This window comes from Branchiostoma belcheri, unplaced genomic scaffold, assembly GCF_001625305.1.
Source record: "Branchiostoma belcheri isolate BF01 breed outbred unplaced genomic scaffold, Haploidv18h27 scaffold14, whole genome shotgun sequence".
Taxonomy (NCBI): domain Eukaryota; kingdom Metazoa; phylum Chordata; class Leptocardii; order Amphioxiformes; family Branchiostomatidae; genus Branchiostoma; species Branchiostoma belcheri.
The window spans coordinates 3117479-3145391 of NW_017802824.1; the positions used below are offsets into that span (position 1 = coordinate 3117479).

Consider the following 27913-nt stretch of genomic DNA (forward strand, 5'->3'; position numbering starts at 1 on the left):
ACAAAAACTGTGAAAAGTCTGGTCTTCGCGCAGGCGCAGTACGTTCTGCCGACGTGCTGACAGAATGGAGTAAGACAGCAGCAGGGGCTGAGCTACTCCACCTGGTTGGTGAGAAGAGGAGCTGTGGTGCTGCTGTCCACCTCGTCTGCATCTCCGTCCAACTCTATCTCATCTGTCAGGAAACTGCTGGGGAAGGGAGGGATCATTGTCAGTTTCAGGATGTAACACACAACTAGAGAATTAACATTTGCGAAGCAAATGCATAATGTTTACCTTCAGACATGGTCTGCTCTGTTTATCCTTACTCAAACACATTCACATACATGTACTACGAGTATGTGACAGGAGCAGAGTATACCATGAAATTGCAACATTATATAATCCAACACCAGTCACCATGGTGACAGACGTCAATAAATCATGTGATTGGTCAGGTCAGAGGTACTGTTTGGAGAAGAAGAAGAGGAAGAAACTGAGTAAAAACAATGTTTTCCTTCGGTAAAGGAAGTACATTACTAGTAATTATGACAGATGTCTTACTCTAGTCTGAGGAAGCCGTCGACTCTGTCATTATGCCTTTTCTTGTAGTACCAGAGGAGAGGGCCTGCCACCAGGGCAATGATGAGGAGACAGCCGATCACTATTCCAATGATCTTGCCTGGGCCCATGCCTGTAAGGGTACATGTTAGATAAATAATAATGTTAAACTTGTTAATCACTCAAGAATGTTGCACCAAAATCTCTGACAGTCATTATTAGAATGACTTCAAAGAATATCAATTTCTTTTATACACATGTATTAAACAAAATGCTTTGTCTCCTTGTTAGTAGCAGATATGTGAAGGTTTACAATCAAGCAAGGTTGATTTTGGACAGGCTAGTATGACACATTAAACTCACCGACAGGAAATCAGAGCAAAAAAATGAGCAATTGTTTACCATATATCTAATAATTCTATTTGTTGTCATAGAGAGAGGGCATAAAAAAGCATCCGATGTTAGGGCACCCCCGTTATGTGCTATGTCCTTGCAGTACTGGCACTCACCTGTAGGAGGCATCCCAGGTTCAGGAGTGACCCCCAGTGTTGTTCCCTCTGCCTCTGTGCCCTTCCCTGACAGTTGACTACACTTGGCCTCTGGTCTCCTCAGAGTCTCCCTCTGGTCCTGACTCAGCTGTGTTCTCCTGCACTGAGTATTCACCTGTAGTAGTGGTCATAGTAAGTTTGACAATGCATGAACTTCCTTAAACATTACCAAAATCATAAGCATTTTTTGGCTACATGTAAAGACTTCTATAACATGAAAGCCCAAGGCTGGGATTTCTTTAACTTGAACGTCCAAGCCTGGGATTACCTTGGTTTAAACTTGAATTAATATTATACTAATCATTGCTAAGGACAAGTCTAAAATGGTACTCATAAGCGTAAGTCAAGGCTTAGTGTAATAATGGACAAGGTACATGCATATCCAATGAATCAGGAAGAGGTCCCAATTGGAGTCACTAATAGTATGTAGTTTTTTTTTATAATTCACTTATACATGTAAGTAAGAACATCTTAACTCGATTCATGTCACTTTAGATTAATGGACTGATGACTTGAAATTTAGGATTTGTAAATGAGAACCCACCCTAACACATTTAACAGTATAATCATGATTTAAGGATTTCTGTTGCCATGCAGAGACTCCAATCTGGATCTCTAGAATTGCCAATTTTACCAGATCCGAGTCTCTACCCTGACATATACATAACGAAATTACCTTTATTCTAGCCTGTAGCTGATGTGCATTACTCTCTGCACACAGAAAGCCGACAGTCTGACTACCATGGGTGGCTGGTAGGCAGCCGGTCATGACTGGTTCACTGTCTGGTGAGGACAGGAAGTCATGTGATCTGTTGAACCAGACTGGGTCTCTGATGTTCTCAAAACTCCTGTAAGGACAAGTGATGGGATTTCATTAGCAAATTACAAATGTAAACAATCATGTACCATATGAATTTACACTTAAGTTATACATTTTGATGTAATATTACATTTTGTTTGAGTATAAATTCATATGGTATGCAGCAAAGCCAGTGAGACAATTTGTTAACTTGGGACCATATCGGAAAGGACATTGAGAAAAAAATTAGGTTTTGTTGTGTATAATTCTTCAAGATGACAGTTGTGAATATATATTCAAAATGATTTCATCAGGTTGATAAATGAATGAATATTGAATTTCTTTTATTCACAACGATTTATTTTACATGACCCTATGTACAATGTAAAACAAAATTATAATGGTCGTGAATATATACCATCTCTGAGCTTCAAGACAGTTTGTAAAGTTGTCAACATGCAATTTTCCAAAACCTCATTAAGAGAAACTTTTTGTTTTCATACAATTGTCCCAGAGATTCCTTCAAAATACAATCATGTATAATATATACGTATTCACACAGCTTTAGAAAGGTTGGTACATTGTAGTTGTAGTTGCCAAATAATTGGGCTACCATGAAATGATTAAAAAAAACATTTTGGCAAACCTTGGAAAAAACTGCAGGTAGTTTTCAGCTGGCACATCAGCACTTTCCCATGATCCTCCATGCTGGCAGGCAATCTCCATGGCAACAGTCCTAGAGGACTCCTGATTGGCCAGACCGCCAAAGGTTTTCACAAACACAGTTGCATTCACACTGACGGCAGAAACATGGTGCGTAGACAAGGCACTGTCACTGAGAAGAAACAACACGCCATTGCACACATTTGCAGAGGCTTCAAAGAAAGAAGCCGCCTCATGTAGAAGATTGACAACATCAGAATCTTGTGGAGACACATCTTGGAGATAACTTCTTATCCTATCCTTGGTATCTTCAGTAGGATGAGAAGTTTGGCTAAATACAGTCCCCTGACCAGTGACTATGTTGATATGGTCCCACTGTGAGAGTGTGTTGGTGAGGTCTATGGCTGTTTGGACCATCTGTGATTTGGTGCCTGCTCTAGTGTTGTGGAGAATGATCACCAGTGTCTTGGGGTACAGGAAGGCACCAACGTTGTTCTACAATAGAAAAAAAATCATTCAGGTAAACTATGATATACTAGTACATTTCCTAACACCAATTTGAAAGTAACTGAAAAAGAAAATGAACAGCATAATTGTCATGAAAGCCTCTAGTAGCTGAACTACATGTGTGTAATAATTATTTTAAAAAATTTGCAAAGTACTTGACTTGTATAAAGTTTCATGTTTAAAGATGCTGCAGTGCCTGTAAACGTAGTACTATGTACTGTATATGTTAAAGTTGAAAAGAACCCAATCTAGTTATAATAAAGATATCTAAAATTAATGGTATAGAGTGTTACACATATTGCTTTCACACTTTTTTACTTATGAGTTGGAAAAGGGACATTATAGTACTCTGCATTAAGTATGTGAGGGATAAATTTAGTCTAATAAATAGTATATGTTAGCTTAGCTTGTAATGTGACACCTATTACAAGTATTTCTTCTCACAATGTACAATAAGAAATGATATACATGAAACAACAGTTTGCATGTTTGTTTAAATCATGACAGCTGTGTTTTTGATTTGATAACCTTATAATTTTGATAACCATATTAGACTCACACATCAGAAGAGAGAGAGTTTTACCATTATTATTAATAATACCTGAGTTTCAGCCAACACAGTGTCCAGTATCTGTTGTCTCCCTGTGTCCGTACACTGTTGTCCAGACATGACCACCCCTGGGTACACCCTGATGTGACTGGTCAACTCTGACGGACTGGACACAAAGTACTGGTGCAGGATGGGAAGGGAACGGGAGGCCTCACCACTCTCAATGGTCATTATCCAGTTCTGGGGGAGAGGAAACAAGGAAACTGTTTTCAAGAAATTGATGTGTTAGTGACACATCTGTATACCTATCACAGTCAAGAGTAATTCCTGGAATAAAAGAAGGTTACATTTAGAATGTTTAGTAATACATACTTTGCAGAAGGAAAACATGTTGTTTTTGCTCTGTTCCTTCTCATTCTTCTTCTGAATCAGCAAACACATAAGGTTAATGACCTAGACCAGATGGCGGTCACCATGGTAACTGGTGCTGTAGCAGACACCCTGTGATGTTGGAGCTGGAGGGGCTGGTCACTACATGTACATGCAAACAAATCAGCTGCAGTTTGTTATGCTAAACCATGTGAAGGTAAAATTGCTTAAGTTTGCAAATGTTGCTTTTAACTTTCTGCTGATTGACTGAACATTAAAGACCTTTTCCATGTACTTTAGACCTGTAGAAGGTTATTTGGGATACCATACCAGTATAAGTGTAGCTGAGACACACAGTGACTTGTAGAGTGGTGATGACCCAGGTGACATGTTACTGGTCCTGGTGTGGTCACCTGCGGCCAGAATCAGGGTGGAGTTGGTCCTCTGTCCAGCAGTGATGTCACAGCTGTCTGTGGCAGCCTGAGTAGTAGGAAAGATAAAGATGCAATATTGATTGTAGATTTTATAGTGACCGTCTTAAAAGAGTGCTTGCTTTGCATATAAACTCAGATCTAGTAAACTGCCTATCGAAGTAACAAAGTTTTGTACATTAGGTACAACATACAACATACACCAGGAAGGACCCCTACTCATTTCCATAAGTGCTTGAGGTGTGGGGCTCCTCAAAGCTAGGTATGGTAATACTTATTTCAGATGTTGAGTGAGGAATTCTTAGGTATTACTAAGTGCCTTTCTCATGGGCACAGCTATAGGGCCTGGCAGGGATTCAAACCCAGAACCTTGAAGTCAGACTTGAGAGACAAAAACCCTAACCACAAGAGAACCTTTCTTCCTGTGCACAGTCATACATTTGGAAATGATAATTATGACATTTCTATATAGAAAGACCCAAGCAATACCAAATGGCAAATTATACTCTACTCGTACTAAATACACAAATATGCATTCTACCAGGTCAGCTGTCCCATGACAAGCCTGTCCGTCCAGTGTAAAAGTCTGTTGTGCCGTGACCACGCCCCTCCGCAGTGAGTCCTCCGTCCCCTGGAACACTCCCGTGACCTGGTGACCTTTGCACTTTGCCCCTGACTTCCTGATCTTCTCTATCTGTGTCTCTGTCAGCTGGCTGGCTGGGCATCTTCTCTGGGACAGGGACTGCATAGCAGCAAACACCTTGAAGAGTGAAGATGATATCATAAGTTTTCTTATCTTAAAAGTTCATCTGTCTTCACTTGGTAAAAGTCGTTATGAAGCAAGTTTAAACTGTAATGTCCAACGCAGGAAAATTTTGGTGAGTCCATTTTCTTGTGTTGGAGTCATTACAGTTTAAACTTGCTTCATAAGTTTTCTTATAATGGACAGCATGTTGGGGTCTACGAAGTATGACAACATAATGAAAAAGACAATATGAAAATCTAGTATTGTGCAAATGATATGTAAAAGTTTAAGACACTTCAAATGTATCAGTGTACTAGAGAATGTAGAAAGAGAGGTAACAAAAACTCCTTTTTATAGAAAAGGTATTATGATGTAAATGTTACACAGCATAATTATGTAAACCCAGGGTAGCAGTGTAGCGTGATTTTTATTGCACTGTAAAAATAACATTTACATACAAGGTGGTGACATACATAGTCATTGACTTATTCTCATGCCACCACCAAAACAAAGAACAATTCAATAAAAAATTCAACAAAGCAGCATAGGTTGTTGCTTGCTGGGAGGGGGACTAGAGTTACTATTACTGTCAGTAGTTACTTTAAATTATGAAAGATTGAAAGGTCATAGTGAAAGGTCATAGAAACAGGCACCAACTGCTACACTACCTCTTGGCCATCGTTAGGAAAGCTGAGAATCCTCTGTTTGGTCAGGTCCAGACATGTGACCCCCAGTAGGGTCAGGAACTCACTCTGTATGTCGTACACAGGCAGACATCCTGACACTATCTCACCCAGGCCATACCTAAAGGGTAGAACACAAGGTTTATTACAATCAATGTACATGTACTTTATCATTTCAGCATGTAAAACTTTCAAATGTTCGTATATGTGTGATATTCTTCACACTCTGTATCACATGTACACTGGTAGGCATCCAAACTTGACACAATCTCACCCTGGCCATATATTTGTACCTACAGGATAGAACACGTAGTTTATACTTTATCATTCCAGCATGTAAACCTATCATAAAATGATGGCACTTTCCACTATGCAAAGAACGAGAATTCATCATCTGAATTTCTATTTCTCTTTATTCAAATACTAGTAAATGTAAGACACGAAACAGTGGTATATATACATGTACACTATAATTATTGCAAATGAAAGTTGTGAATCAGGATACACACATGTACTGTTGGCTCTTGTTAAACAAGCGGTTGTGAATAAAGGTTTGCTATTCAGTCAATCACCAACCTGATGAAATTATTTACTGGGATGACAAGAGAATCCAGACATAAATCTAAGGGAATTCTAGTTCATGTAATATAATACACTCAAAACACTAAAAATATGTTGCCTACAGGTAATAACAATAAAACCATAATTTGCATTTTGGGACCACCTGGCCAATGTGAACAATTTTGGTGGTCCCTAATAACATAATTATGTTTTCTTGACAGACACAAGTATTAGGAATCCTGTCTATAAAAAAAAATTAATGACCAACTGTACATAGACCAGATTTTGTTGGTCCTGAGAGGTTTTCTTGGGCAGTTTTGATCATAATACAATTAAATCCTTGCATGTACAAGTAAGTACAAATAACAGTAACTGTTGCAACAATTACAATGATCTTATCAATCTAAAAATTACCAGCAAACAAAAACATGAAACTTCTGAGCTGCACTCTTTCTAAGTCTTTGGAGCAATTCTCATCTCCATGTACTTAAGAGGAGGATTAGCATCTACCAAATACAGTCCGTTTTGTTTGTAAGATTTTTTTTCTAACCACAGAATTCCAGTTGCAAGGGTGTTTGAATTGGGGGACATCTTGGTATTATGATAAACCCCGTTAAGGTTGGCGTTAAAACACTTATTGTACCACCATCCCCCCTTGTATAGGTTTGCACAATGCTTAAGATAATTATCATTGTCCCTGTCTAGAGTGCTGAAAGCTGTGTTGTTGTGAATGGCCATGGCATCTCTTAGGTTACAACTTCCGCTGAACGATCCCAGGCGAAGTTTGTAGTTTTCCTCCTCTCCTTCGATGAGAAACGAGTCGTAGTCAGCAAAGTTCTCTTTCCCGTCTGCTCCCATCATGTATATCTGTAGGACGTACTGTTTCTGGTGGGTGAGTTGGTAGATGTGACGGTTTCCCAGCCAGACGTTGCCGCACGGATGTCCGAAGCCTTGCTCGTACGTGCTCCACTTGCGATAGAAGGATTCCCTGTTGTTTCGACGACGCTGGATGACGGTCCAACCGCGGCCACCCTCCATGTGGCACAACACCATGATGCGGTGCGATTTTACAGAACCGTGCGGCAGTGGCTTGATGACGTATATCCCGCTTTTCGCCTTCCCTCCTGACTTCTGCAGGATATCTGCACAATCTAACAGAAAGGATTATAAACATCCATGCTAAAGTGAACAAAAATATGATAAAAATAATTTTTGTTAATATTGGTAACAAGACCACAATAATGATGGGATTTCCAGTCATAATCTATAATCAAGCCTCATAGCTACCCCAAAAAATTACGAAATTGAATTTACAAATGAATGGTTGTAGGTGGGTTTTGATAATTTGAAGTGTAAGACTTACCATGACCATCTGGGGCTTCTGGATTCATGCCACTCTTGAAGTAACGGGGAAATTTACATGAAAAGTTTGCTGGTGTGACCTTAGCTGCAAGAGAAACAAAGACAGAAGTTGTTCAAGATACATACTTAAATTTTGTGTCGTGTAATTTTAACGCAAGTATACAATTCAGCGCCCATGTACTTGAGATTTTTACAATAAATCAATAAACAAAAGTTATTAACTTGAATTTAAACTTAAATGTACATAAAATTGGTAACATGAAATGACTGCACTTGAGTCTATAATTACTTTCTCTATACCTTTTCTGTCACATCTGGTCTCCATTTCATCATGTCTCCTCTTTGCATTTTCCGTCAAAGGCTCTGAAATAAAGATGATTCATTCATTCATTCAAAAACTACAGAACCATCTATCTTTATGTTGACCTGAAATATGTTGGGTGGGGTCATGTAGCGTAGCGGTAGCGCGTTTGCCTCAGGACCAAGAGGTTCTGGGTTTGAATCCAACCCACGTCACTGATTCTGTGCCCTTGGGAAAGGCACTTTACGTGACATTTCTCACTTCACTAAGGCTTTGGTTAGGGGCGTCCCTCGGCTAGGACGTGAAATGGAGGTCTTGTGTCTGGGAAGAGCCACACCCCACGCACGTTAATAAAGAACCCACCGCACCGGTGTGAGTGGTTCAAACCTCACAGTCCGGTCTTACGCAGCTTGTACTTACATGTACAAAAACTGGTGTTATGCCTGAAGGCAGTTTACCGGTTATGCAAAACAAAGAAAACAAAACCATGTAACTTTTTCTCTTACCTTTTCCAGTGTTTCCCTTTTTGGTCTCTGGCTGTATCTTTCTGTTTGAAGGATGTATGGTGGTGACAGTACTGTCTTCCTCACCATGGATACCTGTAGCATTCTGCAGCCAGGCAAGTTTATCTTTTGCCTCCTCCATATACTGCACTATATCTTCATACTGAACTTGACGATCGATGATGTTGACAACATCATACAAGGCAGAACCTTTGATGATGTAAGGATGGTCAGTTTGAAACTGAAAACTCCAGCCTCTGTACCAAAGAAATAAAGTAAAAATTAGATTTTAATTTACCACAAATTAACAGTTACATAATAGTTACAGTGTAAATGTAATAGCTCTGATGATGATGACTGTAATGTACAATTTTGAATTAACAACTTTAAAGAACGGACAACCTATTTTATTCTTTTATATAACTTACCCAAAAGACATACATTTGTACTATACAATGTAATTAGACTAAGTTAAAATGTTTATTTTAAGATACACAATATATTAACCATCGGACACAGGTAATTTCTCACTAATTCTATATCAAATATCATTGTGCATGTAACATCCATACAAAAACTGGAAAATTATGTCAACATGCATAATGATTGGACCATACCACAGACAAAAATAATGGTTCATCGTAATTACATTAAATGTTGTACCCCAAAAAACATTATACAGAATATGAAGCAGCTTACCTCTGATCAGCTGACACAGAAGATTGAGTAGACCCAGTGCTGCATTTTGTGTTTCTTGTGGTTCCAAGCACGGTAAATATGACGCAAAATGCGAGCAGTACATGGCAACTACACACTCCCATGTTTCCCCAACCACAGTGTTTTTTCCTTCGAATTCTATGCCAGTTGTTTGACGGCGTGCGTGTGCTCTCATATGATACTTGAAATTCAGGTTTTTGAGGCTACACAGTCTTCAAAAATAATATTTCGTCTGCATATCATACTGTATACACCCACTCAAGGCTTTTGGGCTACGTGATTTTATAATACCTTAAAGTCAGATTTCTAAAACTTGCCTTTAAAAGATTATCATCTGCATATCATTTACGCCCACTCAATGACGTAATAAAATGCGCCCACTCAATAAAATGGTGACAGAACATAAATGTGCTCTCTTGACATGATTTTATCAGAGTCTACATGTATATTTCATCTGCATATCACATAAAATGTACACATACTCACTGACCTAATAAAAATAGTGATGCAGAACATCAATGTTGACTCTCTTTTTTATGATATTTGAAATTCAAATTTCTGAGACAAATCTGTAAAAGTGTATATTTCATCTGTATATCATATACGCCCACTCAATGACATAATGAAAATGGTGACGAAACATAAAATGTGCTCTCTTGATTACTTGATTTTATGATATTTGAAATTCAGATTTAAAAAAAAACTGACATAGCAAAAATGGTGATGTGAAACATACATGTGCTCTCTACTTGATTTAATATTTATTATTATTTACATGGTTTTGTGATATTTGTTTGAAATTCAGATTTATGAGACTGATTTATTATGACGCTAAAAGTGATATTTCATCTGCATATCGTAAATACACCCACTCACTGGCGTAATAAAAAAATTGGTATTGTGGTGTTATATCATACAAAGACATATACCATACAGTCAATTACAAAATTGTATATTACTTGACAAATAAGGAAGACATAGAATATAAATTTTTTGTCTACAAAATTCCAAAATTATTTCAAAAAGTCTTACCTGTCTTGATATGGCTCAGTCCATATCACATTGTTGGTCTTTTCATTCATGCTGAAGTAGTTGTAGTAATCCGCCATCTTGGTCCAAACGTCCTCTAGTGACGCTATATGCGTCCACGTACCCATGTTCTCACAGGACACCCTCTTTGCATTGGTTCGGTCCGACCACGGTCCGATTGTGTACGAGAATACGCGGAACGCCTTACCCCTCAGATGCTCTAAAACACTCGGCGCTACGACAAAGTCCGTTATCAAAATCACTGCCGTAACGCAATGCGTCGTGTTGCTGGACTGCAGCGCATGATCAACGATACCCTGTACGCTGACAAAACTGCGCCTGAGATCTGTCTCACCCACGACATCTGCTTGGTTCAAGAATTCAACCATTGCTGTACGGACGTCTGCGTAAGCTCTAAGCATCCCAGATACAAACTGTTGTCCTGATGTAGTGAGGATGTTGGCGAAGTCAAAGCGAGTGAGAGTAGCGATGAGGGCGGTGGCTGTTGTCTTCAGGAGGGAGAGGTTCTCCGCGTAGTGAGGATCTAAGATGATGATGACGTCTTTGGGACTGCTGGCCGCACTAGAAAACCACTGGAAAATCACAAGGTAAGAAAATAGAATGAATATTAAGTACAAGAAGAAATAAAATTACTAAAATTCGTAATTAAACATTTTTCCATTGTCCTGTTACTGTATTTCTCTTGCAACTGATACCCATACATTTTGTAGTTATCATGGCATTAATTTTAAGCAGAGAAAATGCTATTATCTATATTACGATTTATAACATTTGTGGAAGAATTATAATCACAGTTGACTATCACTACCAGACCTGGGACCAGTCTGTAAGGTTTATTAAACCACTGACACCAGGAAGAACCCCTTCTCTTTCTGTTAAGTGCAGTGTTGGGTCTTTAACATGCTTGACGTGTGGTTCTCCTAAAACAAGGGACCTCTGGCTTTATATCCTATTGAAGAAGACGTTCCTACTAGTAACTGAAGCTAGGTACTTATTTTTACCTGACTCAAATGAGGAAATAGGTGCAAGTACCTTTCCCAAGAGCACAACATTGAGTGGGGCCTGCCAGGGATTTGAACCCAAATTGTCAGTCAACAACCCTACCAACCCTGAAGCACAAGTCTTCCCCTTGTCATCTTCAATGCTTGCTACTAGCTATAATTTTGACAATTTTCTGACAGAGATACTTCTGGTGACTAAACTGACAATGTGACTACTCACAGTTCTGATAGGCAGGTCAGTCATCTTGTTGGAACACTGTTCCTGGGTCTCCTTCAGGGCAGGGTAGATGCGGAGGAACCTGGAGGCCTGGTCTCCGTAGAACTGCCAGGCAATGTACTGACTCTGCTGTAGAGTCACCTCCCATGTACTGTCCATACCCAGACTGGCACACAGAGACTGGTACAATGTCTGGGGAGGAGAGTTCATTATTAACATTTCATTAATGAGGATGGTATCATTTTAGTCTAAAATTAGTCGACTTGTCTGGATTTTATTTAAATTGCAATAAAACAATTTTTTCAAGAATGAAATTATATTGAAAGATAAAAAGATGGACAATTTAATTTTGAAAATGACATGAAACCAATATAACACTGAAATAGTCATGTATGTCTATTGTACCTGAGAATTGTCACGCCTCATGATAGACATTATTAATATTTTAATATACAAAAGATGTTTGGACAAAAACAACTCTTTTCATGTTTGGAACATTGAATCTTGCAAATCATCCTTTCAGTTCTTGATTTCTGCTGTCAGTTAATGCATGAATGTTGCCAATGACATCATGGTAAGCCAGTTCACAACCAGGAACCACAGCTTGTGAAAAACGTTCTTTTTGAGATTTTAGAAAAGCAAACATTTAATAACTAAGTCTTGTACATACATGTAGTCATGATTTATTTTGTACTGCAGGTATTTTTCTTCTTGAGTCTGTAAAGATGCAAGAATTTTTGTCTCTCAAAATGACAGAAGGATACTATAGGTATTTGCTAGACCTACATGTATGAGCCACTTTATCAGTACCTGGTTATTTATGAAGTCCTGTAGCCCTGTCTCCTCCCCCACTGTCACGTCAACACTGTACGGCAGGTGGAAGGCTGGAGACCTCCTGGACACCTCCCTCTGGAACTGCAGTTCTCTCTGGAAACTCTGGGGGAGCTTCTTACAGGTGTCATAGAACTCACCTGTAAAGGGACAGATACCTGGGGTCTGCTGGGCCACCTGGGGGGACGAAACAGCTGTTGTTTAATTCAAATAGACTGCCATTTTCACCAGGTTTTAGTGTCATTATGTGACTTGTACATTTGATAAACAATGACATTACTGACTAACAGGCTACTGTAGTTTAGACATACATGTAGTGAGATCTAGCCAACTAAAATGTTATGGCTACCTCCAAAGAATGTCAGTGATTTGGAAGGCCAAAGCCTAAGAGGACAACTGAGGAAGAGGTAGACTGACAACATAAGGGAGGACTTCCACCACCTAGACCTGTGTAGTGATAGAGGCAAGTGTTGGGCTACCATCAAGCCACAGCATTGGTGTGCAAGCACGTCTAACCCTCAAAAGACAGGGAACAACAGACACTAAACCGGATATTGAGAGAATGAATTGTTTTCTGTTGAAGGATCCAAAACTTTTTGTCTAACTACTCAAAGACTTTGAGTAGTTTTTTCTCTTAGTAACATCACATGATTTTACTCCACTGACCACATATCCAATCTCAAACTCCTCAGCGGCTTGTTTGACAGCCTGTTCCGCCAGACTGCGCAGCTCTGCGGCTGTGACACTGATCCTGGCCGGACACCTGGCCTCCAGGCGCCGCAGCTTCTGTATGTCCTCCTCATCAAATGGGGTCGTTGGACACTGCTTGGTGGAGGACTCTGTAAGCTCGGAAAACATCTGTGGAAAAGACAATTTGGTGATTGTATTCATTCATTTATTTTCCGTCAGATACAGAGCAATTCTCAATTACCCTTCCTGGTAAAATTAGAACCTTTAAGTTACTTATGTTGTACATATAACTTGATAGTAATTTAATAATATGTCTATTTAAACCAATATTTAAGTTACTATCAAACACTAGACAATATCTATCATAACAAAAATATAGAATATACCATCATGATGATGATACATTATGTATCAATAAATAATTTGAGAACAGTACATTTTATACACAATACTGTAATTTATTTTATAACTGGGCCGTAATAACTTTTTATTAACTAGTGGGTTTCTAAATAGTTTCATAGAATAATTTGAATCCTTTTTGAACACTGGACTCGGACATTGGAATTGTTGATGGTACAATTTTTAAATAGGGACACCGTATCATTGCCAAATTATGATGTAAACACGTCTAGGTATACATCAAACTGATGCAAGCCATTTGAAATTATGATGTTAGGGAACAAATTTGCAAAGTTAGACAGCTTAACTTCTTACCGCCTGGCCATCTGTGAGCCCCTGCAGGTCTATCTCATCCACATGTACACAGCTGAGTCCCAGTAGAGACAGGTACTCACTGGACACATTGTACACAGGCAGGCAGCCTGTACTGCCACGGATGTCACCATCATACCTGAACACACACACATTACAGTCAGACTAATTTTTTTACAAGATTAAACATAAAGTCCTAAATATTTTTGCTGCGGGCCCATGACTTTGTGATGACTATTACATTCGTTGGTTCCATATTTGGGTATTGGATACATTGAAGGAAAACCAAGCAGATGTCATAAAGGAAAGACTAGCTGAATGAAACAAGAAGTGACCCAATTCAATACTGCACATAGCTGCTAATACACTATATGTATGACAAAACATCACTACTCTATTAGAGTAGTACTATAATTTATTTACATTAGGACATTTATGTCCAGTCTTATTAGCCCAAATCATGTCACCAAGGTGACATGCAGATACTGACATACACAAGAATAGATATATTTTTGCTATTTTTGTTGTTAACAGTCCCTCATGAATTGTGATGTCACAAACATCAATTTGACTGTTATGATACAAAGTTGATGTCTTAAAACCATTACAAAGTATCTTGTGTGGTCAGTATAGATACATTGTAGATTTGACTGCAAATGAAATCTTACATAAAGTTGCGTGCTTCACTCCAAAGAACATTCCCAACATGCTCTCCTGGGCTCAACATCCCATAATATTCCCTGACCAGATGCAGGTCCTCCATGGTCTTCACCACGGCCCATGATCCTTTGCTGTCACATGCTAGTTGCTTAGCAACAGGGTCGTCAGCCAGCTGTCCAAATGTGAAGGTGAAGACCCTGACCCCTAGATGTGATGTGTTCTCCTGTGCTGTTTCATACAGGACAGCCAAGTCCAGATGGCGATTGGTCAGCAACAACAGCACCTGAAGACAATTGAAAAACATCAACATGAGTTACGTTTGTGAAGATTAATCATCCAGGATAATACTAATAGGAAAAGTTTTGAATCTTTACTTCTGGATAAAAATAAGAAAATAATGTCAGACGTTTCAGACGCCGTCCGGCATCTTTCATCAGTGAAATATTCAAAATTGCGATAGAACTCGGAACGGCACCGTTAATTCTAAAAGTATTTATGTTCTAAATAAACAAATAATAAGTTAGCAACAAGCGTTCTATAGATTCTATATACAATACACATGGTAAAGTATTAACTAATGTAATGATAAAGATAAGTGAGTCCCTAGATATGCTGTAAAGTAGAATCCCATGTACTTGAAAGTTCAACTCTAAGTCCTCCCTTCCTGTTGAGTGATGGTTTATAAAGTCTTTCATAAATCGCCTCCTTGACTCCACGCTCAAACCAGCGCGCCTCCCGGTCCAAGATGTCCGTTGATTCAAGATGAAAAGAATGTCCTTTATGTTTGTCCAGATGGTGCCATATGGCCGAAGAAAATCCACTGTTACTGGCCCTGCAGTGTTGCTTATATCTTTCCTTGAGCGGCTGACTGGTCTCCCCGATGTACGTTTCTTTGCATTGATGATCTTCACATTTTAGTCTGTAAATGACATCAGATTTCACACAGTTTTTAAGTTTGCACCGATCAATATCTCATTTTTGATTCTCACCATCCCTTGGAACAGAAACTTGGTGTGATAAGAACCTTGTTTCATCGAGCAGACACCTTGATTACTTCGGCTGAAGCCAGAACCAAGGAACATACTCACCTCAAGAAAGCTCTATCCAAGTGTGGATATCAACAATGGACTTTTAACAAAGCACTTAAGCCTTCCGACTCATCTAAGAAGACGTCAAGAAACTCACAGTTAGACAGGACTAAAACAGTCAACATTTCCATCCCATACATCCAAGGAGTTTCGGAGAAGATAAGACGTATCTTACACAACTACAACATCGCCACCAACTTCAAACCATGTCGCACTCTCAGACAGATGTTGTTTCATCCAAAGGACAAACTTAAAAACTGTGTGAAATCTGATGTCATTTACAGACTAAAATGTGAAGATCATCAATGCAAAGAAACGTACATCGGGGAGACCAGTCAGCCGCTCAAGGAAAGATATAAGCAACACTGCAGGGCCAGTAACAGTGGATTTTCTTCGGCCATATGGCACCATCTGGACAAACATAAAGGACATTCTTTTCATCTTGAATCAACGGACATCTTGGACCGGGAGGCGCGCTGGTTTGAGCGTGGAGTCAAGGAGGCGATTTATGAAAGACTTTATAAACCATCACTCAACAGGAAGGGAGGACTTAGAGTTGAACTTTCAAGTACATGGGATTCTACTTTACAGCATATCTAGGGACTCACTTATCTTTATCATTACATTAGTTAATACTTTACCATGTGTATTGTATATAGAATCTATAGAACGCTTGTTGCTAACTTATTATTTGTTTATTTAGAACATAAATACTTTTAGAATTAACGGTGCCGTTCCGAGTTCTATCGCAATTTTGAATATTTCACTGATGAAAGATGCCGGACGGCGTCTGAAACGTCTGACATTATTTTCTTATTTTTATCCAGAAGTAAAGATTCAAAACTTTTCCTATTATTATCAACATGAGTTGTTTGTCTAGAAATTGAAATTTTGACCCAATTTTTTCAATTTTTCCTACAATTTTTAAACATCTAACTTTCTAAAAAAACAAGCTCTTCTTCTGAAAATATACTCATAGGCAAGGAATAGGATACAAAAACAATTCAATTGAGCTAAAAATGAAACAGTTCAATGCTACGTTGTATTCTTTCTGACTTTATTGAAAAGTGGCCAGTAGGCTAAATTGACTATTTTATGAATAAACAAAGTCTCTCAAACAAACAAACAAAAAACAAGACTCACAGGGAAACATTTGGTGTCCTCCTCTTGATGTTTGTCCTTGAAGTGACCCATAGCTGTTTTGATGGTTGAGATGAGATCCTGAGTGGTGCTGTGTGTTGCTGATGTAATTCTGTCCACAGTTTCAAGCCATGTCTGTCTGTTTGTCTCTGTTCCCTGTGCACATGAAAGGTCATTTATGTCATAAAACATTTGGTAGGGGCCCACTGAAGTAGATAGAAATTGTTGCAAATGTAGGTGCAAACTTTAAGTTCAAATTCTATACACACATAACAGAAATTTTTCATTTTCTACAAAGGTATATGTGTTGGTTGTCTAATCTAATTTTTGCAAACAGCTCACTGTATAAAATGACAGGGAAAGATAGTGCCCTGTACACATCAGAAAATGATAATCACTTCAATAGGGGCCTACTAAAATTTGATAGAAAAATTGTAGTGTGTGCAAAATGAATAAATGCTGTACACACATAATAGAAATATGCCATTTTGTAGGTTATCTACCTAATTTTTGAAAACAACACACATATAAAATAACTGGGAGAGATAGCATGCAAAACACACAACTTATTATTAATTCACTCACTCTGTCACACTCACTGATTCACTTACTCATTTACTCACACACTCAAAAATAGTGTTTGGTATGAAATTTTTCAAGTCTTAAACCTATAAAAGCTTGTTGAGTAATTAGACCAAATTAATGAGATAGCATGTATTATTACATACAGCAAATGTCTAAGAAAGCAACAACCAGAATCATCTGATACTAACTTGCTGAAAACCATCGCTGTGCAGTTGTTGTCTAGCGACCATGAGCTGTCCAGTGTCGTACTTGGAGACAGTGTTGACGGCCAGTTTGGCTGCAGCCTTCATGATGTCCAGACTGTCGTCCAGCGCTGGGTCTACAATAATGGCCACATCCTTGGCAGGGGAGGTCATACCTGCATACCACTGCAAATAAAAAAGGATACAACGCTGCCTAAAAGCCCTGATCGGACTACATAACTGAACTGTTATTTTACTGGGAAGTAAACTTCCCATTCATGACTTGGAACAAAAACCCTGCTTTCAACTGTGTTGATCTGCAACCCTGAAGATATATCAAGTGTTGACCACATTGACATATGGTAATAACTTATTATGTTGGTTTTGATGGATACACAATAGTCTGGAATTCCATTAACATAATCATATTGTAACAAGAAATAACAAGTTACTGCCACTGTATTTCTGTCTTATAACTGGCATTTACATTGTCAGTGGAAAACCTTAAATTTATAACCATACCATTTTCAGCACCAAGGAGAGGACCATTCTGAGTCCTTGTCACACATTCAGAACCTTCCCTTGACCTCTAACCAAGTTTGGCTGAAGTTTGGGGGCAGTCTTTGGGACCAGATTTAGGCCACCCTTTCCTTTCTATATAGATCAAATGAAATTTAAGTTGAATTTGACTCAAATGTGACTCCCAACCACATCCACTGCAGACGGGTGGCGTCGGGTGGTGTAGTGGTTAGAGCAATCGACTGTGAACCGGGAGACCCGGGTTCGATTCCGAGTCGTACCCGGGACACGTCTGAACATGCGCCCCGATGTTGTGCCCTTGGGAAAGGCACTTTACACGAATTTCCTCACTCCACCCAGGTGTGAATGGGTACCTAACTTCGGTTGGGGAAAGTCGTATTGAGGTCACCTTGTGGTGCCGAATGGCAGCCGCACAGACCCTTGCGACAGTTCCACAAAAATAATTGTGGAACAAATATGTGTATTATTTGTATTATTTGATTGTTGTAATTGTTGTGATTTGTATTGATTATTATGTGATACCCTGCACCAATTCAGCCGTATAAAGGCTGCGACTGCACGGGTACTGTTTGGACAATAAACCATTTATTATTATTATTAGACTGATTCTGGAAACCAGTTATTCACAGCAAGCCTATCTCTTCCAAACATTTTGAAACATTTGACTAGTGCAGTTGAACAGTAATCAACCTTGCTGAACACCAGCCAATCATAACCAACCTAAGGCTTGCTCCCGACCTACTCCTAACCATGGTTGGGGGGAGTTAAGCAGTGTTTGGGAGGTCATAGCCAATTATGTGTGACTTACCGACTGACTCCTAGGGTCAACACCACCGCCCTCTTGACAGGACTCAGGAAGGTCGTTGACACTTGGGTATAGCCTGGTGTAGCCTGTTGGGGCGTCAATGAAGAACTGCCACCTGGCCCCACTGTTCTGCTGGAAGACTGAGAGCCAGTCTATCTCAGCACTGCTGGACACACACAAGGAGTCTAGGAGAGCCTGAAGATGCAGCAAAAATACTTTTTTCTTCAAAATTTACTTCAAGCAATATGAAATCAGGATGCACTCATGCAACATCGGAATGTAAACCCAATGCACATGGACTGTTGCAAGTTAGGAGCAGGTACACTTAGAAATCAGAAGTTAGAATCAGAAATTCCTGCACAGCTCCAACTTTACCTGCACTAACCTGCATATACCCAGTACATGGACCAGTGTAGGTTAGGTGCAGGTAGACATCAGAAATACCTGCACAGCTCCAATTTTACCTGCACGGACCTGCATATACCCAGTACATGGACCAGTGCAGGTTAGGTGCTGGTAGACATCAGAAATACCCGCACAGCTCCAATTTTACCTGCACTAACCTGCATATATCCAGTACATTCATTTGTACATGGACCAGTGCAGGTTATAGGTAGACATCAGAAATACCTGCACAGCTCCAATTTTACCTGCACTAACCTGCATATACCCAGTACATGGACCAGTGCAGGTTAGGTGCAGGTAGACATCAGAAATACCGTGCACAGGCTCCAATTTTACCTGCACTAACCTGCATATACCCAGTACATGGACCAGTGCAGGTTAGGTGCTGGTAGACATCAGAAATACCTGCACAGCTCCAATTTTACCTGCACTAACCTGCATATACCCAGTACATGGACCAGTGCAGGTTAGGTGCTGGTAGACATCAGAAATACCTGCACAGCTCCAATTTTACCTGCACTAACCTGCATATACCCAGTACATGGACCAGTGCAGGTTAGGTGCAGGTAGACATCAGAAATACCTGCACAGCTCCAATTTCATAATCTACATATGTAAATTGTAAGTGCTATTTTAAACTATGTGGGTGTTTTCCAGCATGTCATATACTGTAGATAGATTAGGTTGCATCATCAAACATTACATCTTGATACTTTTAATCACAACTTCGCTAATGCAGCAATTTTCTGCAACCATCCTTAACCAACAGGTTACTGAATTTTTTTTCAATAATGATTTTTTCTGAACTGTAGAAATACCTTGTATGGATCAGAGTCTGAAGTATTTGTGTAGATTACCCTAGCCTGGTCAGTCAGATGGATGTTACTGGTACCATTGGAAATTGGCCGGTGGTACCGCTGGTCAGGTACCATGTCTGGTGTGGTGTTGGTACAGGAGTCATACTGTGAGTTGATGTAGGGACATGTAGGCAGCAGCTTCACAACCTGAAACAGTGTTGGAAGAGTTAAGAAGGTTAATGGTACTGGTGTATAAGTACCATGTTTGTTTTGGTACTGGTGTTGGTACAGGATTCATACTTTGTGTTGACATAGGGATATGTAGCCGCCTATTGTAGGTAGCAGCTTCACAACCTAAAACAGTTATATGTACTATGGAAGATTTGAAAGTAAGTATTTAAAGCATAGCACAACAACCAAAAAATGTGTTGCCATTCTAACCAGATGGACCAACAACAACAAAACACATTTTGGTCATATTTCATCACCAATGACTTCAAAGACAAAGCTAAAGCTTGACTACTACAAAAGCTACTTGATCAAATATGTCTTCACTTCTTGGTCACCACTGACCCTAAATGGTCGACAACTTATTTGTTTGCGGTAATGATAAAAGATAAAACTGCGAATATAAAAGTACCGTAAAAGATTGTGATTTACATTACTCAAGCAGCTGTATAGGTTTTGAAAACTGTCAGATGTTTCAAGAAGCATCCACTTCTGACAGATTTCAAAACTAATCCAGTTTCTTGAGTAACAATTTTGTTGTGAACTCAAGCTCTGTTCTTTACCTGAGCGGCAGTCTCCAGTGCCCCTGCAGTAGTCCTGACAGCCTGTTCTATAAACCCCCTCAGCTGTCCTGCTGTGGTCACCTCTAGTCGGCTGCACTTGGACTCCTCTGGTCGGAGCTTGTCCACTTCTTCCCTCGTGTACCTCTGAACTGGACATGCTGGTACCACTGATGCCTTATTCTCTAAAACCTGCAATTTTTAGATAAAGATGTTAGGCAACAACAATTTACTTTGTTGGCTGTTTTGTTAATTACTTTGTAAATTGGCTCTCAGATTTGCCCTCTTAATTTTTTCTGGGATTCAATAAAAAATGTTGGTTCTGAATCAACACAGAAATGCGCCTATTTTGGCCCCAATAATTACTTGAAGAGAGTCCTTGTCATCCTAGTTGTTACAGTTTTTCCATTTATCAATGCAGTGGTTTGATTACACAGTGGTAAAATCTGGGCTGCAAAGTTCCCACATTTCATAGAATCCGAACTGTGTTCAATGGTGTTCGATCTGGGCAATTCGAATCGAACCCGCGTTCCATTTCGGGGTCACCTGCGGTCATTTGCAATAAAGCGGCAAAACAAGCCCTTTTGCCTGAGTGACTCGTAATAGATAAAAAACAACACTTTTCTATAGATACAAACAGTTTCCAGGATAGTACATGTCCGCTATCATTTTTGTGTGGACATGTAACATGTAGCGAAGCTACTGTCGTATCCTTGGGTGACCTTGAATACTGTAATGATTCTTTACGCCTGTATGAAAAACACAATGCACACTTTTGGGAGATATGACATGTCTGCAAAACTCGTTCAAACCTGGAAACATGGACAGTCTAACATACCCCATTTACGGCTCAAAATGACTGTCAGGGTTGTCCCGAAAATCATGCTTTTGGAATTTTTGAAAAATGCGCTTGATTTTGAATTATGGGTAATTTAGTGCGAAAAAAGCCAAAAACTTCGATTTTTTCACCTATTTGTCGACAAAAACTATACTTAAAGTCAGAAATTAAAAAATCCCTAAAGCACGATTTTTCATCTCATTCCTAGTCGTCGAAAAATATAAAAATCAGTGATCTTGCGTAATATGACATTGTGTAGCCAGGTTTGCTCGGTGATTGGCTAAAATATGGCGCTCCGAAATCCCGAAAATTATCGACTTTTTTTAACGAAATCCGAAAAAATCATCCATTTAGCGCAAAAAATCACCATTAAATGTATGTAAAGACGATAATTTTATTTTATTTCAATGAAATTTCCCCTCGATACTAGTTTGTTTATTTTCAAATGTTTTACGGTTAACCCAAAATCGCATCTTGTAACCCGATACTTTATCGAACGCACACAGCAATGGGAAAGAATGCCGTAGTGACAGACCGCCGTGTTAAATAATTTTTTAATCATAAAATGATTAACCATGCCAGTATGCTGACTTCATGGCTATTGAAGGTAACATGTACATTTTATATAAATTTTTGTGTAATCTACGTTTTTTGGGTTACAATAATGAATTTGGTCATCTGGTCTATTTGGTGCAATAAACAAATCTCTAATATCATAAAACGTAGTGACACTTACATGGACATCAGTAGCACCAGCCTGCTGTAGTTTGTTCACAGACAAGTCGACACAGAGGACACCGAACAGGCTCTGCAGGGGGTCATATGTCGCCGGGCGGGGCACAGCACAGCAACGGGATGACAGGTTACCTGCTGACAACCTGGAAAAGACATAAGCATCAAAAGATACTGTAGGGCTTGAAATACCACCTGAATATGCAGGCAAGTGCATATAAATCTGACCTGTACTGGTCCATGTGCTGCTTTTATGCTCTAGGCATATGTGGATTTTGATCTGTGTACTGATAGCCGGCAGCTATGTTTTGAATGAAATTTAAAAGGAATAAGGACAATGGTTTTTGAACAGTTTTTGGTATGATCCATACTTCCTAAACTACAATGTATATTAACTAAAATTTGTCTGGTGCAGGTAATTTTTAATGTTACCTGAACCAGTGCAGGAATACAGGAATACAACTTGGAGCACTGAACTGCTAGCATTATTAAAATTCTCTGTCAAAATCCTGATACAGTGACAGAGAGCATTATATCTCTTTAATTTGGTACTGTAAACATTCAGAGTATTTATACAGAGTAAACAACAATTTCTGATATGATCATAAATCAGGCTCTGCTCTCATTATAGCACAACAAGGGAAACAACAGGGAAAGTTGCTTTTTTTTGTCACAGTGATAGAAATTAGAGTTCTTAAGTTTTCAGGGTAACATATCGATACCTGTCTGGAACAATAGTTGTCCATCTTGCTGCACTGCCATTTAGAGGATAGTGCATCCCATAATATCTGGTCAGTCTGGTTACCATGGTGACATCATCAGTGATGGGTTCCCATGAACCCTTGGTTGCACAGGCCAGGTGTTGGAGGATTCTGGGATTGATGCTGGGGTTGAAGGTGTAGGTGAAAATCTGGATGTCTTCTGAAAGTCCCTCTAGGACACTTTGCACTGGAACAAAAATATGCATCATATAAACTTGACATTTTATAGTTTATTGGGATATTCATTAATTGTAAAAGCAATGACCAGTCTTTCTAGATTCCAAAACACATAACGTTAAACATCTAGAAGTACACAATCATATAAAAAACGACAACAGTACACTGCTAAACAACATGAATTTCCAAGTAAAAAAATACAGTTCCAGACTAAGACTAAGAATACAGTATCATCAAGCAAATATATACCAACCATAAGAATATCAGAACAGAAATTTAATAAATTTAAGACAATTAAAATGCTTTATGTGCCAACTGACATTTGATAACAAACACTTGAAATGAATATCCAGGGCCCAAGACACTACAGAAAGATGTATAAAGATATCATCAACAATGCCAATTTATATGAAGTTAATTTGATACTAACCTGTTTCCATATGGACAGCATGGTCTGTTAGATACAGGACAGCCTTTATACAAGCACTGCTGTCCTGTAGGGCTGCCACCCCTGCCTGTAGAGCTGACTTGGTATCTTCTGGACTCAAGTCATCAGGCAATATTTTGTCCAACAGGTCAGACACAGGGAAGGGTAGAGTCACCTGCTGTAGCTGTGAGAACTGTAAACAACAGAGGAAACTTAAGCCTAGTGTGATGGAATCCAATTGTTTGTACCAGTTTGGCCCAAGAATGTGAAGGCTAGGTCAGTCCGGAATGGAGATCTAGAGAGGGAGGTCCTGGTGGTGTCTGTCTTAGGATAGGAAGTTGATTAAACAGTTAAAGTTCGGACTCTGTGACTCGGCTCATCCGTGACACCTAGGAAGAAAAATGTTGTGTTTTCTGTTTCAGTCCTAAATAAATTAGGGTCGGTAGGTCGGGATTATCTTTTTTTTTTATTATACTTCAGTGATATCTATAAAAAATTAAGGTGTCCAACTTATACAATACAGCTTAACAAAGTAAAACTTGCATGAGGACACTTTTATTTTCAATGTCAATGTTAGAAAACCATTTGTACCACCAGGTGTCAGATCATGGTTGATCAGCTAAAAAAATTATGTCTCTTGCAGGGTTCCACCCCCCCAAGAAGTCTAGGGTCGGCAGGTTTTTCTAGGGTCGGTCGGGAAACAGGAAACACAAGATTTTTTCCCTAGGCCTTTATTCTTTATACAAGCACTTTACTGTCTAGCTACCAAAAGCGCTAAAACATTTACCCTAAACATTTAAGAAAATGCATGGTACAGTATGTTTTTTCAGAATAGCAAAACCATTTAAGTTGGTATTTTGATGATGTAGGTTCCATCTCCTTTTAACAGTACATGTATTTTGTACTCCTTACAAAAAAATTCTACAATGTAGATAGAGGCATTGGGAAGTCTAATAATATCTCTATAAACTTCACTGTTTTCTCTAGCTATCAGCTATCAGTATGGGGATAATGTACAGAGATCATCATAAAAGCGTATAGTAAGTGACATGCATGCTATATATGGACAGGGCATCTTGTTTGTATGGGAAAATGCTGAATTAGTATTCTGCTCAGGTAGCATAGTGTACCTGATGAAAACAGCTTTTGTTGGTCAGAATGTGTTTTTCTGATATATCGTTTAAGATTGTGCATTTTCTTCTGGAATAACCATTTTGTTTTAACTGGCAGATAAAACTGACTTGTCTTTATTGTAAATGAAAAATTTTGTTCTTCATCATTACAGTAGAAATCAGGTTTATCAGGCAGTTGAAACAAAATGGTCGCATGCACGTAGCCAGGATTTTGTTGGGGAAGGTTTGTTTCTTTAGTAACTTCCTTACTGTTTCCTTGGGGGTCCAGGGGCATGCTCCTCCAGAAAAGTTTGAAAATTGAGCCATCTAGAATGGCATGTCTATGCATTTTTAAGAGGATTTCAAAGAAAATAATCAGAGACAAAAAGGATTCCAGTCCCGCAGGTGATACAAATCAGTTGAACTTCACTTTTAAAGAAAAATCTTGGACCTTTAGAAAAAAAGTGGACCTTTGAGCATGTGTGTTGGGGGTTCTTCCGAATCCCCCATGGCTATGGACATGGCTCATACTGACATCTCTCCCCCATCAAAAAAAAATACCGGTAAACAGAAACACCACCAGTCCTGAAAAATGAATAATGACATCAATGGCTTACCTGTAAATCTCCATTTATGATGACTGCTATCTTGTCCCAGGGGCTCAGAGTCTGGAGGAGAACTGACATCGCCTGTCTCATCACGGACTGGTGTGTTACTATGGTGATGTCAACAACAATCACTACATCCTTCTGAGGAGAAACCGTCTGCACAAATGCCTAGAGACAGCAAAACAACAAAAAGGGCTGTTACAAGTAATAGACATCTTGTGGCTATTGACAGGCTTACTTGTCAATAAGATATTTTTCCTACTTATTGACAGACTGACCCCAACTCAGTGACCCAGACCCTAACCCTTATTTATTTATTTATTTATCTGTATCAGTATAACTGCCTTTTGGCGTAACACACCAGCTTCACAGGCACGCGGCGCGGCGGCAGCTGGCTACATTACACCGAATCGACTTGTTACACTTAACCCTTGAACATCTAACTCTTCACAATTTGCTTAAAGCTATCTAATGATGGTGCCCCTACTGTACTTGGTGACAGTGAGTTCCACTCTGCGATACATGTAGTTTTAGGAAAGAAATGTGTTTATGAGGATTTACAACATTTGTGCAAGGATTGACGTAACAGGTGACTATCACCTCTTCAAAGATGTCAAACCTGAGACCAGACTGTAAATACGTTGAAGAAACTTAAAATTTTTTTGCTATTGACAGGCAAGCAACCAACTACCATACACACTTTCTAAGGAAATTTTTAATGTTATCTGCAGAAAATGTATTTCAAACCCTGAGAGCAATGGAACAAAAAACAAATACAAACAAACAAACAAACAAACAGATGGGACAAGCTAGTCTCACCTGGCTTAGTCTGGCATCTATGCTCAAGTTCCTGGATTGGTCAGGAGGCATGGTGATTCCAGGAAATATCCGGCTGAGACCGGTTCTAGCGTCCAGGTACCTGGTCCACCTGACCCCGCCCTGTCCACCTGTGTACACATCCTCCCAGCTGTGCAGCAGGGTGCCACTTATACACAGGGAAGCCTGCAGTGTCTGGGGGGTGGGGGGAGTGTATTTGGTCAACTAAAAATGTTGTCAGGGGAACATCGCAGACAGGCTATAATGGTTTTTTTTATCTTCCTTATCCTAAATCTTTACATCTCCAATCCTTTTATTGTGTTATGTTAATTTTATTTCTACGATTATATGCTAATAAACAAACAAAAACATCATAATTCACTTCTGATACATGTGTTTGTACATGACTGTGTAAAAAGTTATATCTAGCCTGGGTACCATCCTCCCTATGTAGTTTCTGCTTGCTCCCTAGAATTAGTAATGTAGCTAGCTAGCTTGCGATGGAAATGATAACAATGACCAATAAAACATGTAGGAAATTCTTAATTTTTTTTTCATATGAAGACCTATCATGCCATGGAGGCCCCTCATTTTCCCAAGACCTACCCAACTACAAATCACTATATATTATATATAAAGTATAATAGGCCTTCTTACATGTAAGTTATGATGACCACAAATATGCAGAAACACACACAGACAGACCAAAAACAATATCTCATTTTTTCATGTAAGTAAAAGTAAGCACAACCCTTAACCGTTAACGTCTACTTGTAGATTAGTAGTTTACACGTACACGCGTAACACAGTTACGCAATCGTTTATTTTTTGTCGCTGAGTCAACACCAGCTGTTTGTTCTCGTTATCGCAGATTGACAAGTCATGTTTATTCTTCCCAGGAAACCACACTGAGGTCTGGTATTTTATCTCCTTATTACACCAAGTTATTGACCCTGGCTATGCTAGATCATATCGATCGCCATCATGCACCAACATGTAGTATGATGATGTTAGCGTTATTCGTCATTTTGATTTTGAAAAACAAAGAAACAAGTTTGGACACGCCATACTCTCCACGCAGAGGTTTGGATATGGGGTTATTTTTGGCGTGTTTTTAGACCTTTTTACCGGGGTTTCTTTTTAGCACTGGGTTGGGTAAAAGAAAATTCCAGTGCAAAAAAGAAACCCCGATAAAAAAAAGTTTAAAAGAAAAACACGCCAAAAATAACACAAAACCCTGGAAACCTCTGCTTGGAGAGTAACGTTACACGCCATACCTGGTCCGCGACACTAGACAAACCCAGCGCCGTTTCCTGCTCCCAGGGCCGGGTTTCCGCCGCGATCTGCTCCGAGTAGAAAATCGAAGAGGCCCGTTCCGTGATCTGTCTCCCGTAGTCCGGATTATCTCCCAATCCGGGTAAAATATCTCCTGATGCGAAGGCATCATGAACCGGCTCTCTGGGCGAAAACGGGCACTGGCCGAGCGTAGTTCCGTTATTAACTTCAAATCTCCGCAGTCTAGCGCTAAATTCTCTACAAATCCCTGACACCTTCTCTTCAACAAAGTCTGTTGCTTCTTGGAAAGTGTTTATATCTGCACAGGTTTGATGAAAAATCGAAGAAATGAGAAGAAAGTAAGGAAGGAAGTGGACAACACTACGCGCCAATTCCGCCAT

The 27913-nt window shown here is 39.3% G+C and overlaps 1 protein-coding gene and 1 pseudogene across 1 annotated transcript; both read right to left on the bottom strand.

The window, feature by feature from the left end:
• On the bottom strand, positions 1-27913 carry LOC109464547. The gene is made up of 27 exons (XM_019761550.1): positions 27515-27913; positions 26241-26432; positions 25431-25589; positions 23705-23894; positions 23059-23284; positions 22341-22482; positions 20770-20958; positions 20000-20185; positions 18780-18971; positions 17438-17617; positions 16668-16820; positions 14445-14719; positions 11548-11710; positions 10309-10898; positions 8563-8816; positions 8056-8118; positions 7757-7840; positions 7163-7544; positions 5818-5953; positions 4946-5164; positions 4304-4453; positions 3656-3844; positions 2531-3042; positions 1762-1933; positions 1047-1200; positions 541-670; positions 1-183 (listed from the first exon to the last, which is right to left on the bottom strand). Exons 1-27 carry the CDS (start codon positions 27911-27913, stop codon positions 93-95), a joined length of 5772 nt encoding a protein of 1923 aa, XP_019617109.1. The 3' UTR covers positions 1-92.
• On the bottom strand, positions 6819-7492 carry LOC109464638 (annotated as a pseudogene).

Excerpts from the sequence above, each read along its gene's own strand:
- LOC109464547 (XM_019761550.1), bottom strand. The coding sequence starts at position 27,913 with ATGGCGGAATTGGCGCGTAGTGTTGTCCACTTCCTTCCTTACTTTCTT. Across the intron at positions 25,590-26,240 it reads TAGATGCCAGACTAAGCCAG|GCATTTGTGCAGACGGTTTC; the intron begins GTGAGACTAGCT and ends TGCTGTCTCTAG. Across the intron at positions 23,285-23,704 it reads TGCTGTCCATATGGAAACAG|TGCAAAGTGTCCTAGAGGGA; the intron begins GTTAGTATCAAA and ends TTTTTGTTCCAG.